Below are 15,729 nucleotides of genomic sequence, written 5' to 3' on the forward strand. Positions count from 1 at the left end.
GGTTCAATTTGCCTCAGTTCACTTTAGTGTTTATATTTTATGTCTAATGCAGTTCTGTTTAGGCTGTTTTCCAGAACCTAGCATGCTTCATCACTGTCTATGGTCTACAAAGTCAGCATCCTAAGCATCACGGAACCTCATAAGTGAATGATTCAAAGGGGTTGTGAACTGCCTTTATTTTGTACTGTTCTCTGAGGTCCAATTATAATGTTATCAAGATTTAAACACACACACACACAAAAAAACAATTTAGAAATAATGGGCTATTTTCTGTCCTGTTTTTGACCCCCCTCATCAGAACGCTCTGTTTGAAGGTAGACTTGGAAGTAAACGCCCACTGCTATGATTGGCTGACAGTTGTGTATGTTTGACAGCCTACGTCCTTAATAGACTATTTAAAAACACAGAAATACTCAGTACATATCAAACAATCTGTAATAAAAGATGAAGCAATAGTGACCACATAATAAAAAAGTTACTCTCACTTGTATGGTGTGTCATCTGATCCAATATAGTCGGCACAGCATCGTCTTTTAGTTTAAATCTTTCAGAAGTTCTTGCAACAAATTGTACCTTATTTGTAAATTAATCCGTGATAAAATTAAGTGGAAAAAAGGACCAAGTTCTTACTGATGTGGTCTGAAACTTCATTAAATATGAAATTCATGATATAAAGTTTATCGTTTGGTATCTGCTTAGACCTGTGTTGGCCACTCTTGTCATTTACGTACTATGTGCACGAATCTGTGGGCGGGGCTAAAAGGCAGCGATGTAGAAGCAGGCGTTGATGATCTTCTGCGGAGGTGGTGTTTAGTCACAATATTACAGGTGCTGGTCATATAATTAGAATATCATCAAAAAGTTGATTTATTTCACTAATTCCATTCAAAAAGTGAAACTTGTATATTATATTCATTCATTACACACAGACTGATATATTTCAAATGTTTATTTCTCTTAATTTTGATGATTAGAGCTTACAGCTCATGAAAGTCAAAAATCAGTATCTCTAAATATTAGAATATTTACATTTGAGTTTGAATAAATGACCATCCCTACAGTATAAATTCTGGGTATCTCTTGTTCTTTGAAACCACAATAATGGGGAAGACTGCTGACTTGGCAATGATCCAGAAGACGAACATTGACACCCTCCACAAAGAGGGTAAGTCACAGAAGGTCATTACTGAAAGGTGTGGCTGTTTACAGAGTGCTGTATCAAAGCATATTAAATGCAAAGTTGACTGGAAGGAAGAATTTGGGTAGGAAAAGGTGCACAAGCAACAGGGATGACCGCAAGCTTGAGAATACAGTCAAGCAAAGCCGATTCAAACACTTGTGAGAGCTTCACAAGGAGTGAACTGAAGCTGGAGTCAGTGCATCAAGAGTCACCACTCTCAGACGTCTTCAGGAAAAGGGCTACCAAGCCACTTCTGAACCAGAGACAACGTCAGAAGCATCTTAACTGGGCTGTGGAGAAAAAGAACTGGACTGTTGCTCAGTGGTCCAAAGTCCTCTTTTCAGATGAAAGTAAATTTTACATTTCATTTGGAAATCAAGGTCCCAGAGTCTGAAGGAAGAGTGGAGGCACAGAATCCATGTTGCTTGAAGTCCAGTGTGAAGTTTTCACAGTCTGTGATAATTTGGGCTGCCATGTCATCTGCTGGTGTTGGTCCACCGTGTTTTCTGATGTCCACAGTCAACGCAGCCATCTACCAGGAAATTTTAGAGCACTTCATGCTTCCTTCTGTTGACGAGCTTTATGGAGATGCTGATTTCATTTTCCAGCAGGACTTGGCACCTGCCTACACTGCCAAAGGTACCAAAAGCTGATTCAATGACCACAGTGTTACTGTGCTTGATTGGCCAGCAAACTCGCCTGACCTGAACCCCATAGAGAATCTATGGGGTATTGTCAAGAGGAAGATGAGAGACACCAGACCCAACAATGCAGATGAGCTGAAGGCCACTATCAGAGCAACCTGGGCTCTCATAACACCTGAGCAGTGCCACAGACTGATCGACTCCATGCCACAGACTGATCGACTCCACCGCATTGCTGCAGTAATTCAGGCAAAAGGAGCCCCAACTAAGTATTGAGTGCTGTACATGCTCATACTTTTAATTTTCATACTTTTCAGTTGGCCAAGATTTCTAAAAATCCTTTCTTTGTATTGGTCTTAAGTAATATTCTAATGTTTTGAGATACTGATTTTTGACTTTCATGAGCTGTAAGCTCTAATCATCAAAATTAAAAGAAATAAACATTTGAAATATATCAGTCTGTGTGTAATGAATGAATATAATATACAAGTTTCACTTTTTGAATGGAATTAGTGAAATAAATCAACTTTTTGATGATATTCTAATTATATGACCAGCACCTGTATGTCATAAAGTGGTACATTTCACAACCTGTCGTTTTGGCCAATAGGCTTCAATAAAAGTTGCTTTTAGACTAATGAGAAAGTTACAGAAACTTACAGAATGTTTTTATAGTACAATGTATACCAAAAGATCAAGGGAATTTTGATTTCTTAGTTCATGACCCTTTAAAACTCTACATAGGCATAAACAGTCACTCATGCATTGCCAACGTGATGCCATAAATTGTTAGATAGATAGAGCTGTGCACCATTCAGAATTCAGTTAAGGATGCCTTAAAAATCTTATTTAATTACTGTATTTAAGAAAATGGGAATTCAGAATTGTAATTCAAGTTGTAATTTGAATTTAACTTGTTAACCTCAGTTAATGAAGCCTTTGCATTACATGCATAATTGTAGACTCATTTGAAAGAAGATATTTGACAGTGGAATTGCAGTGGAGTTACACATAAATATAAACAAAATTCAGTGTTTAAGTGCAGCTTTTATGCATTTTAGTGTGAATTATTAATAAATGAAATATAATCTATTTAAATTAATGTTAAATAATGTTTTAATTTTTTTTGCTTAAAGCTAGACTTTTTTTAAAATTTAATTAAGTTTCTAGTTCTAGTTCCTTAAATTTAAATTACAATATATACTATATATTCAGTGTATATGTTAATTCAGAATCATAAAGAGCTTTATTGCCAAGTGGGCTTACACACACAATGAATAATTCATTATATCATTAGTTGTTTTTATCAAATTAACTTATTTTCCAAACTGTATTGAAAGAACACTTCCCATAAGATCTCCCAAAATGAATCAACATCTTAACACAATTATTAAATTAGTAAATTTTAATGATGTCAAATATTTATCTAATAGCATTGTAGTGGTCATTTTGTGGTGCTCTGTGGCAAATTAAGTTGTTTTGATAGTAGGCTACTGAACCGAGTTAATATTTATTATCAGTTGAGTAACAATGTATTCTACATATGAAGTCAATCATAATGTAATTATTTGTCTCAAACTGCCTAACATTCATTTCTTGTGTAACTTTAATATCTTTAAATTACAAGTCAATCAATTCTACTTCCAATTATACCAATTAAACTTCCTGGGGTATATTGCCAGTTCAATTCAAAATTCACATTCATGAAATGCAAAAGATGCGATTCTTAAATTCTGAATTGTGCCCTATCCGGTTAGATCGACAGCTCACTAGGCTTTGGAACAGAATTGTGTCAGCATAATTCCCTTGTGGCTCTTTTGTTTGTAAGTCACTTGATTGTGTTACTGTTTGACAGTAAATCTAAGCAGATGTCATCCAGCTAATTACACAGATTGGATTCATTGATAGCACACAGAGCCATAAGGTCAAATAAGGTCAGTTTCACAGGCTAATTCTGTGCTATTCTTTTCCAGGGGCCCAAAGGAGATGAAGGAGGGATGGTGAGTGTTGCATCGCTGTGATTTGTATTGAATGGTCCTCTGCCCTTCTATGCCTCTGGTTTGAGAGAAACAGGTCTGGCCAGCACTCGCTTTCTGGCTAGTCTCCATTAATCACAGCTCCTGGCTCAGAAGTAGCCCGAGAGCAGCCGAGCACGACAGTTTAGTCACACAGAATTCTCAGCAACAAAAGGAGTGATCAGGAACGATGCCTAAATCAAATTGTCGCCACATATTTCTTTGCCTGTGGGAGATGTTGTGAACGCGGTACATGCACAGCCCCCAAACAAAAGCACATGCACGACAGCGACAGATCCCTACAGTAGCAACAATGTAGCTCCAGCAGCCAAAAAGCTGGCACTTCCTGTTCTCATGGGTGCAATTTTGATATTTTTTATTGTTTCTTTTTTTTTTTTTTTTTTTGCGAAACCATTTTTCAGCAGCATGCTAATTTGACATTTGAATAAATGGTCCCAGCAGTCTCCGGCACCGCACTAGAATTGCCCCCATCTGTCTCCAGTCGATCCTCTTTCTGGTCCCATGTAGGTCTGCACTCTGTTATACATGGCAATCTACACGTGCGACAATTACTGCCGCAATCCATCTCTGTGGCGAGCCCTGTTAACGTGGCGCCCGTTGCTGTCCGTCAATAGCGACTGAGCCGTGAGACGAACGTAATATACGATGCTTGTACGCAGATTTTTCAGCGCTCCGTGAACGGGTTCGGTGTGGGGAAGCGGCCAATCACTTGGAGTGAATTACGAGCTGCTCTGCTTGCGGCGAAGTACATGTGATTTATTAACACGGCAGGCTAAATGAAAATGGAAGGAGGAAAGTAAATGCTTTGTCAGGATGGTAATGCGACAGAATTAGAGTTAACTCGACGCACTTGTCAGGGCGAAGATAAATATGTGGGTTTTAATTGAAATAATCAGTGACATGCTGGAAAAATGCCGTTTGGCGTTTGTTGAGTCGCTAAAATACATTACAAAACCAGTTTTGTAGCTGCACCGTTGTGATCTGCTCCATCAGTCGCTTTGACCTGGAAATACATTTTGAGTTTCCACTGAAGGAAACGGGAAAGTCACAGCTTTCTAAAGAAATTATTTTTTCTGTTCCAAACCATTGCTGTGATATAATCTTTTAAACTTCTGGCACTTTTATGGCTCAGGGGTTGATTTTTATTATATGTATGTTTAATTCTTTTATACATATATATGAAGGTAACATAAAATTTGACTTGGAAACTTTTTACCATGCTTTCATCATTTAGTTTTACTACTTTTCAAATGCTGTATGTATAGATTTGATTGTTTTACTTTTGTCCCAGAGCCAGAATATCCAATATTCAGAATATCCAGCTAATCCATCATAAAATATATATATAAATGTTACATTTTGAAATTATTATAATATAAATGAAGAGTAAAAATAAACCTTTTCAATATTTGTGTGAAAATGTTGGATCATGCAACATGGTGTAATGGCTGCTGAAAATTCAGCTTTGTCATCATATGAAAAAGAATTACATATTAAAATATATTAAAATAGAGAACAGGTATTTCAGATTGTAAAAATAAATGCAGCCTTGGTGAGGATACGAGACTTAATTAAAATTAATATATATATATATATATATATATATATATATATATATATATATAAATAACTTATTATATAATAGCAATTATTCATTTATTTCAAAATTTCTACCCCAACAAACAATTGTACACCTGATAAAGTTTTATTTATTTATGTATTTATTAAAATTTTGCATCATTTGCAATCCTTCTGGAATCTGGTCAAATTACACAAAAAATATATAATATATTATTTGTGTATATTTAGATTACAAAAAAAAAAAGGTATTAAATTAGCTTTTGTAAAATAAAGGCATCATCCATTTTATTCTCGATTGTAATGCTATTGAACATAAATGCAACATTTGTGATTCTGAAAATGACACTGTGGTGAAACATTTTCATTACGTTTCCAAAAGTCCTGAGGGCTAAAATAGTCTTATTTGTTTTTGTTTTTGTTTGTTTGTTTTCATTTTGTGCCAAAATTGACACCGTTTGAAAGTCTTTTAATCAAAATCACCATTTGTGCATTTCTTGCTACACAACTCGACTCCCAATAGTGACTTCCAATCCAAAATTCTTAAATTTTCATTAGAGAGACAAAAAGGTTATTCGTTTTCTGAAAAAATGTAGTGAAGTTAGTTGCGTTGTCACTTTTACTTTGTCACTTCCTAACTCTGACACACACAGAGTTTCACGCATGAAGGTGCCCGTGCTGAGCTGGAATGTGTTTCCTTTATTCCAGGGTGAGCCGGGGCTGATGGGATTACCAGGTCTAGAGGGGCTGCCAGGTGCTAAGGTAAGCGCGTTTGAATGAATCGTGTCACTGGACGCTCTCTCACCCTGTCTGAGTGTCCCAGATTACACACAGCTTTCAACAGCTCAACCAGCCGTTCCATTCTGTACCTTCACGATTTGACATGACAGTGCAGTTTTGGTGTGTGTGTGTGTGTGTGTGTGTGTGTTTGACAGACAGAGAGATGGAGGATGGTGCACAGACATTCATAATTGATTCAAGCATTGTTAGTATTCTAATTTCACCATAGTGCTTAGTCAAAGCACTCGAGAATTCAAGAGAAAGACCATGAATACGAGAATACTAGAGAGGGTAGAAATAATAGGCTTCATTAAATCGAGCCCACAGAATGGTCCAGACCCCCCGACTGCACGTATCAGAGCACTGGTGCATGGAGACTCTCTTTCGTCTGTCTGCCAGAGCAGCTTCCTCCTTTGAGCAGCATCAAACTCGCCCACTCTTCCCAGAAAGGACTTGTCAAGATGTAGTCGCAGCATTTTGCGCGCTCTCCGACTCCACAACAGCCACGAGGCTGCCTGATCTCAAGCTGTTTATTTGCATGCTGTGCCCCAAAACTTAAAAGCAGCTCATTAATTCCTAAAGCCAGCAGAGCGCATATGGAGGAAAGAGAGCAGCTCACACACACACACACAGTGATACTCAAAGAATGATTTTGGAGGACTTGTCAAGCACAGTTGGTTTTGAGAACAGAAAGAAAATCAATCATTGTGTTTTTCTGACATGTTCTCAGGCAGTTTTGCAGTAGATTCGTCATCTTACGTGAGTGTGTTTGTGTGTTGTAAGGGTGATCCTGGTCTACCTGGTCCACCTGGTGTTCCTGGTCCTACTGTAAGTTATGTTGTTGTTATTTTCCTGCTTTCAAATCACTGTACTGCACATAAAACTATTTTTTATTTAGGAAGTAAGCTACAAGCAATAATGTAGTTAGTAAGTAAATGGCACAATGCACAGCCTGCAGCCCCTTCAGAATTAAAGGGTTAGTTCACCCAAAAATGAAAATTAGCCTGTGTTTTACTCACCCTCAAAGCATCCTAGGTGTATATGACTTTCTTCTTTCAGACGAATCCAATCAGAGTTATATTAAAAATTGTCCTGGCCCCTCCAGGCCCAATGGGGGTAAGCGGGTGTTTGTTGTCAACAGTTCAGAAGACGTGAAATAAAGTGCGCACATCCATAATAAAACATCCCTCACACAGCTCCGGGGGGTGAATAAAGACCTCCTGTAGCGAATCCATGCGTTTTTGTAAGATAAATATCCATATTTCAAACTTCTGCAAGAGATTTTCAGTTGGGTATGCGTCAATTATGGATTGATTTCAAACAACTTTTTGTGAATAAATAAAAATATGATTCAAAATAAGCTAAATAAATTATTAAGATTACTTCAAACATAGCTAAAGGTGGTAAATGTTTTATTGTAAAATTAAAGTCTAACCCATCGACCTATGTTGAATATTGTCCATGCTTGTTTCCCATATTTTTATATTGATATTTATATTAATTATTAAATATAATTTAATTAAATACTAATAATTTAATAATACTATTAAATGTAAGCTTTAGCAAATCTCAGAATAAATGTCCAATTTCCTTTGTATACATTATAATTTTGTGATGCCAAAATTCACTTGTAGCATTTAAAGTATTTTTCTTTTTATTACTTTTATTCTTTATTTATTTACTATTTTACAGCAATTTATTTTCTAGCATTTTATGCATTTTCCAGTGTTTGTTTATTTTCTAGTGTTTAATTTTATTTAGAATAAAGTTTCATTCTGTAGTTTTATTTATTTATTCATTCATTTATTTAAGTTTACTTGTATCGGTGCAACCCTATATTATAAACTAGAAGATATACTTCTGTTTCTGACATGAACGATACTGGACTGTAAAATAACTGATATCTTCTTTTTAGTTGTGTTGGATAAGCATATTTAATGCAGCAGTTCCTATGGGATTTTCTGAAGCTGTGACGGTTTAGTGGTCTGTCACAAGATTTATATCTGTAACAAGTGGTCTGTAACAAGTTTTATATCATGTATGAATTTTTAGATAAAAGCAGTGGATGTTTTAGCCATGTTCTCAGCCTACAGGTGGTTTAAATGGACACCAGGTTTGAGGTCTAACTCTTTCTCCTTGTCGTTCCTGTAACTGATAGGGAAAGCCTGGTCCGCGTGGTGAGCTAGGGATCCCTGGAGAGCCGGTGAGATTTGCTTTGTTGCTTGTTAGCAGCTGTCAGTCATGAGGCAGGTTTTGGCAACAGGTTGATGCGAGACTGATGATGTCCCATTTTCCCTCTTTGTCTTTCCACACAGGGAGAACGAGGGCCTGTGGGAGAGACTGGCTTCCCTGGACCTGAAGGGCCTCCTGGATCCCCTGTGAGCAATCGTAGCATTCATTACACCTGTAATCTGCAGTGTGCACTAATGAACACCTGCCGGTAAACTGCAGCAGAGGTTTTCAGATGTCTTTATCACAGGACCCACAAATATCAGAATCTTCTTGCGAGGAACATCTTAAAAAATATAAAAGCCTCTCTAAATTTGCATGCGCTTCTTTATATTTTCATAGACCAATTTATACTATGTGAGGTAAAAAAAATATATTATTTATATATTATATTATTATATTATATTATATTTATGTACATTTATTAAAATATATTATACAAATGTAGTTATTTATAATATATTATTATTAGTATTGTTAATATAATATAAATAAATGATACTTATAATTACAAATAATTCTGAATTATTAAAATAATTTATGATATCATGATATATATTAAAGAGAATATAACTATATGCAATTGTTTTTTGTTTTTTTTGGGGGAGTTTTTTGGTCAAAAACTGAGGCTGTCAATGTAATAGTATAACTGCGATATTTAAAAAAAAAAAATAATAATTATGATCTTCCGTGGTCCCCTTTGTGGCCCTGGGGGTCCCTGGATCTACCTGTAAGCTACCATTTATGCTGCACCTGGCTGTGATCTACACCCTGTATAATAACATTTAGTTCTCATTAGTTTCTGTCTCCTGTTCTCAACTCTGTGATCTTATAACAGATTGATCCAACGTTTGATCCATCCTTGAATTGCAGACCAGATTTAATTAACTGATTAGTCTGCTGATTGATTCACGGTTTGACTCGCTGTGAATTCAGAGTTCTGGCACAAACATTCTGTTGGAGTTTATTCTTCCTCAGTTCTTGATTTCTGCTCACCGGCCTGTAGTTTGATTCCGAGTCTGGGCTGTTTCTAATTAGAGATCCCAGAATGCTAAAAATCACTGTAAACAAGCATCAGATATACTACACAACTGGAAATATAGAGGTTTAGATTGGCTGAATTACTATGATTGACACAAATATAGTGTGATATAGCAATATAAAGCAGAGCTCTGTCTCAGATTGTTCTCTACAAACCACAGCGAATGTTTTCGGCTGTAATATCTCACTTCATAGCACAGAGTAATCTCCTCGTATTCTTTTCTGTACTGTGGCGTTAAACCCGGCTGATTTGTGCTGTGGTAATGAGTGCAGTCACTGGGGTAAATGTTTGATTGGCTGTCTCAGTGAAGGAGTACAGTGACTGTACGGATCTCATATAATTGCTTCGTTATTCGCACAGCCGTAATGCCTTCAGCACCTCCGCTGAATACACAGAATTCCCCTGAGGAATTCCTGTTTCTTCCAGGTGATATTTTGCGATTTATTCCTAGTTTATGTAGCTTGAGTCCTAATTGTTCACACTTAACCTTAGTGGAACAATGTGGGCTAAACTAACTACAAGTACGAACTAAACTACATCAAAGTTGACAGTATTTGCAACACATTTACTTTTGTAATGTGATGTATAGTAGCACCAAGAAGTGCGTGGATACTTTAGATACACTTTAAAATGCATGAATGTCATTGCAGTGGATGATTCAAAATGGCAAAGCATAGATAGATGGATAGATGGATGATAGACAGATGGATAGATAGATGATGGTTGGATGATGGAGGGATGGATGGATGATAGATGATTGATATATGATAGATGCATAGATAGAGGATGGATGGATGGTGGATGAATAGATAGGTAGATGGATGGATGGATAGATAGAATGAACGATAGATCGATAATAAATAGATGATGGGCGGATATATGATGATCCATCCATGGGACGGATGGAGGGATGATAGATGGATAGATAGGAAGATGGATTGATAGATGATGGATGGATGGATGGATGGATGGGTGGACTGAATGATAGATAGATAGATAGATAGATAGATAGATAGATAGATAGATAGATAGATAGATAGATAGATAGATAGATAGATAGATAGGTTAGGAATGGAGGGATGATAGACTGATATAATGGATAGATAAATGATGAATGGATAGATTGGAAGATGGATTGATAAATGATGGATGGATGGATGGATGGAATGAACGATGAACGATAGATCGATAATAAATAGATGATGGGTGGATATATGATGATCCATCCATGGGACGGACGGATGGATGGATGGAGGGATGATAGATGGATAGATAGATGATGGATGGATAGATAGGAAGATGGATTGATAGATGATGGATGGATGGATGGACTGAATGAACGATAGATAGATAGATAGATAGATAGATAGATAGATAGATAGGTTAGGAATGGAGGGATGATAGACTGATATATAATAGATGGATAGATAAATGATGGATGGATAGATTGGAAGATGGATTGATGGATGGATAGATTCACCTTTTATATCACTCAAAACTTGCTTCCATTTTCACTTCTAAAAGAACATTATGAAAGTAGTTTTCTAATAGCATCTCAAAACATTTATGCTCATTGGGCCATCTAGTTTTGTATGGACATTATAATCAATGCAAAGTTGTTTTGATTGCAAAGATTGATGGGAATGTTCTGTCTCCTCCACAGGGAAGGCCGGGAAAAGATGGAATTCCAGGCTATACGGTATGTGTGTGTACAGTATATGCATGAGAGAGCTTTGGCTTCTGTACTGTGTCTGTGTGAGATGATAATGTTAGCAGAAAATTAATGCTTTTACTTTAATACCTGCAGCATCTAATAACTTGTGCACTAATATTTTGCCAGCGAGTAGTGGATAGCAGTTAGACTCGGATCTGCGCTGGTCTACATTTATCTCACTCGATTTCTTTCTTTCCCAAGCAAATAAAAACTCAACACCAGTCATTAGTCTTGTAAAGTTTTCAATAATAAGACCGCTTACTCACTGCTAATGCTCTCCAGTGTGGATAAAATCCTGCCCATGAGCCATTAAATCATGAATAATGCATGCAATCACTAATTAAATGTCCCCTACAAACAGGGTTTGTAGTTTCAAACAAAACAAAAAATGTTCCGTTCTCTGATGCCTTGTCACAACAGAACGCATATCTACAGCAGAACTGTGACAAATCGCACTTCTGCACTTTACAGCAGCGAGCAGACACATCAGAGAGCCGCCAACACACAACTCACATATATACGCCTCCGTCACAGACAGACAAACACTGTAAATGCAGCATGTATCTGCAGATCTTAATGAGGTGAGGATGAGGTGCAGGGATGAGTCAGAAGTCAGTTCGCTCGTCGACCATCTTGCTAACGCCCCAGTCAGCTATTTTGTATAGGAATATGACAAGGTTTTGAGGTTTAGCTGATTAGTTTGCCTCTGCTGGTCGATGTCGTAACTGCAACATCTGGCAGTAATAATGAAGCATTATATGACCAGTGTTTTTTTAGTATTATTTATGTGCTGTTATGGTATTTGATATTTTGAAATAGATTTTTTGGATATTCACATTTAATTTCTTTTAGTAATTTAGTTTTTTGCTTCAATTTATTTTTTAGTTTTAGTCATTTTATTTGTAATCTGACATAGTAACATTTCTAATTTTAATATTCTAATTTCTAATTTTCTTTCTCTTTTTTTTTTTAGTAGTTTAATCTAATTTAGTAATTCAATTTCTTATGTTGTTTTATATGTTATTATTTCAGATGTATTTCAATTCAGAATTATTGTATTTAACTAAAGTTAACTATAGTTTTAGTCATTTTAGTACTAATTTTATTTGCTATGTGACATGGTGACGTTTCTAATTTTAATATTTTAATTTTAAATTTTATTTTTTTAGTATTTTAATCTAATTTAGTAATTACATTTCTTATGTTGTTTTGTATATTATTATTATTTTAGATTTGTTTCAATTTAGATCGGAAATACATCTACAGTTTTAGTCATTTTAGCACTAATTTTATTTGTTATCTGACATGGCAACATTTCTAATTTTAACAGTCTAATTCCTAATTTTAATTTTTAATTTATTTTTTTAGTTTTTACTAATTTAATCAAATTTAGTCATTCAATTCCTTATGTTGCTTTATATGTTATATTATTTCAGATTTGTTTCAATTCAGAGTTATTATGGTTAAACTAAAACTAAACCACATTTAAACAATTGCTTTACTTAAAATTAGTGCTGTCAATCGATTGAAAAATGTAATCGCGTTAATCACAGTCATGGATTGTAATTAATCATGATTAATCACAAATTTAAAATACTAGGATTTACCTGTAAATGTGTTGAAATAAAGAAATGCATGACAAACTAGTTTAAGGAAACAGAACCTTTCACACTTCCGCCAGGTATGAGACATAATCCTTATTATTCTTTTATCATTATTCTTTTGTTTTTATTCAGCCATTATCAGCCTTTATACTGGCAATAAAATGTTTACCAAGCCACATCGCTTCAATCCCAGTTATACATTTACTCAACTATTATCAAAAGTATTTCTAAATAAATACAACAAAACATTTTCTTGCAACCTTATGTGAAGTATTATGACAAAATGCATTATGAAGAAGAATTGGATCTGTTCTGCAGCTGCATTAGAGCTAATATTAGCATCATGCTTCATAAGACAATTTATGAGATTAATAGTACACTTTTAATCAGAACTCACTTCAAACCACCATCGAGTGTTTGTAATAACTTCCTTTTACGATCACATGTGGAATTTGGTCGTTTACTCTTGTTAAAATATGCTATTTTATAGCCTTTTATATCGCTGCACAAATTAGCATTTCAGATGTATACATTCTTCTCAAGAAAATCACATACAAATATCCTATCGTAATCGTGTGTGTTTATCTTATATAATCTATAGTGGCTGTTGTCATGTTTATTTCTGCTGCTCTGCTGAAACTCACGTTGTTTGTGATGTTACAACCGCCTCTCCGTTCTTAAGTTGCCAGGGATACATTCCAAGTATAATACACATTAGTAAAAGGATCTATTTTAATTTTTATTTGTCTATATACACTTTGGGCGGCCGTGATACATTATAAAAGTAGCCCAAAAAACCGCAACCCACGGCTCTGTAATTTTTCCCGCGACTGTATTTTCAAAATAGCCCACTTGTGCCGTTACCCTAGCAACACTGGCTCGCTGTACCCTCATCACACAATGATAGATAACCTTCCGCGCTGTGATGACGGGAAGAAGTTGGGGTCAAACCTTATCAAACGATTAATTTGCGTTAAAAAAATATTAACGTGTAAAAATTTTTAGATTAATCGCATGCGTTAACGCGTTAACGTTGACACCCCAACTTAAAATAAATGTTAACTGAAATAAAAATAAATTATTTTAAAAACATAACTTATTTTGGAAATGTCAATGTATTTTATTTCAGCTAGTTGCCAAGACATTTCAAGTACTGAAATAACTCAAACTAAATAAACTAAAACTATAACATAATAAAATTGGATAAAAACTATATAGACATAATAAACATGACATAAAATGCACAAAAAATTACTACTACTGAAAATATAAAAATAAAATCTAATTCAAAATATTAACACAAACTGTAATAGTATAGCAATGATTCTAAAATAACATTGTTTTTGTTAGTTTTAGCTAACTTGCATGTTATTTGTTTAACTTGATTGGCTCAAGCAGAACAGAGCAGCAAGATGCTGGATTTTAAACCGTGATTTTTCAACGAGCGGTTCACCTTTTCCCCCCTTTATACTGTCTCTGGATGAGTCAAGGTTCAAATGGGTGTGGATTGTCTGGAGGAAGTTCACTGGCCTTATTTTCGCTTTCATTCACGTCACCATCTTCTCAAATGGCACGACTGTGTTTGCGGGGTGTTGGACCACTCATTGAGATTTCCTCTATTTTCTTTTCTTTTCCCCCTCCCTGCTTCGTTCACGTATGGCGTTCTGTCTCTTTCAGTGGTGCAACAGTGCCATCTAGCAGGAAGGAAGTTCCTCGGTCCTCTCCGTTTCATATTTTTCCATCTCTTTTATGGCAGGGGCTGAGGGAAACACAATTCAGTGGGCACGGTGATGGCTTTAAGCTCTCCTCATCAGGAGCCTGGGAATAGAGAGGAGGAGAGAGAGTGTTAGACACTGATGGGGGTGTGGATGAAAGCAGATGGTTGAGGATGCTTTCACAAAGTGCTGCCCGCTTTAGAAACGCAGGCTAGATTGCATTTCTTTTTTACTCGACTGCTGTAATCCAGCAGGAGAATTTGATACCGAGATGTTCCCCGAGGAGCTAGTGGGAGCCGTGATGCGAGAGAGGAGCAGAGATAGATGGGAAAGCGAGGGGAGGGAGAAATGCAAGAGTGGTTTTGGAGTACAATGAGAGGTGTTTCTCTACAGAGCCCTCTCAGAGGAGATGGAGAGAGAGGTAGAAGAGAAAGAGAGATCCAGAGGTTCACGGCTTTGATGAGTTTGGGGAGAAAATGGTCATTTGTAAATCCGCTGAGCTTTTTCGCTCTGCTCTCGACTGAATAACTGGAAAAGTTGGCCCATTAAAGCAGCCAAATAATTTCATTCCTCTAATGCGGCTTGGGAGCGGTCTATGAAAAATAGTGCAGTTTAGCTGTCGATATGTATGAGCGTTTACTTCAGGGACCAAAAAAAAAAATGTGCCTAGATGTTTGCTAGATCTGACAAAACCACCCTTGGAAACATCCAGAGGCCTCCTCAATTTGAAAAATGATTCCTTAAAAATAATAATAATATAAATATATAAATAAAAAAATATGCATTGTGTGTGTGTGTATGTATGTATGTATGTATATATATATATATATATATATATGTGTGTGTATATGTATGTGTATATGTATATATGTGTGTGTGTGTGTGTGTGTGTGTGTGTGTATTGCTACGTGTACTGCATTAGGCTCCCGAGACTTGTCATAGCACTTGCATGTTGTTGCTCTTGTGTTGGTTTTTATTGTTTCTATTGTCTTCATTTGTAAGTTGCTTTGGATAAAAGCGTCTGCTAAATGACTTAATGTAAATGTAAATATACACTATATTGCCAAAATATTGGGTCACCCCCTTCTAATGAACAGGTTTGACTACTTTAGTCATTTCCATGAGTACAAATCTTAATGTTTAAGCATATAATGATATTCTAGGGAACTGTGTGCTTCTAATTTTAAAGCAACAGTTTGGACAGGAC

General features: G+C 35.9%; 1 protein-coding gene across 4 annotated transcripts in view; it reads left to right on the top strand.

Moving 5' to 3' along the window:
- Positions 1–15,729, top strand: part of LOC131551995 (collagen alpha-1(XIX) chain) — a 164,239-nt gene that overhangs the window by 133,857 nt on the left and 14,653 nt on the right. For all 4 annotated transcript variants that reach the window (XM_058795306.1, XM_058795307.1, XM_058795308.1 and 1 more), the window contains 6 exons: positions 3,798–3,824; positions 6,147–6,200; positions 7,002–7,046; positions 8,377–8,421; positions 8,534–8,596; positions 11,153–11,188. In XM_058795306.1, the coding sequence (XP_058651289.1) occupies positions 3,798–3,824; positions 6,147–6,200; positions 7,002–7,046; positions 8,377–8,421; positions 8,534–8,596; positions 11,153–11,188 (270 nt within the window). The remainder of the gene's footprint in view (positions 1–3,797; positions 3,825–6,146; positions 6,201–7,001; positions 7,047–8,376; positions 8,422–8,533; positions 8,597–11,152; positions 11,189–15,729) is intronic.

Source organism: Onychostoma macrolepis, chromosome 13 (genome assembly GCF_012432095.1).
Source record: "Onychostoma macrolepis isolate SWU-2019 chromosome 13, ASM1243209v1, whole genome shotgun sequence".
Classification (NCBI taxonomy): domain Eukaryota; kingdom Metazoa; phylum Chordata; class Actinopteri; order Cypriniformes; family Cyprinidae; genus Onychostoma; species Onychostoma macrolepis.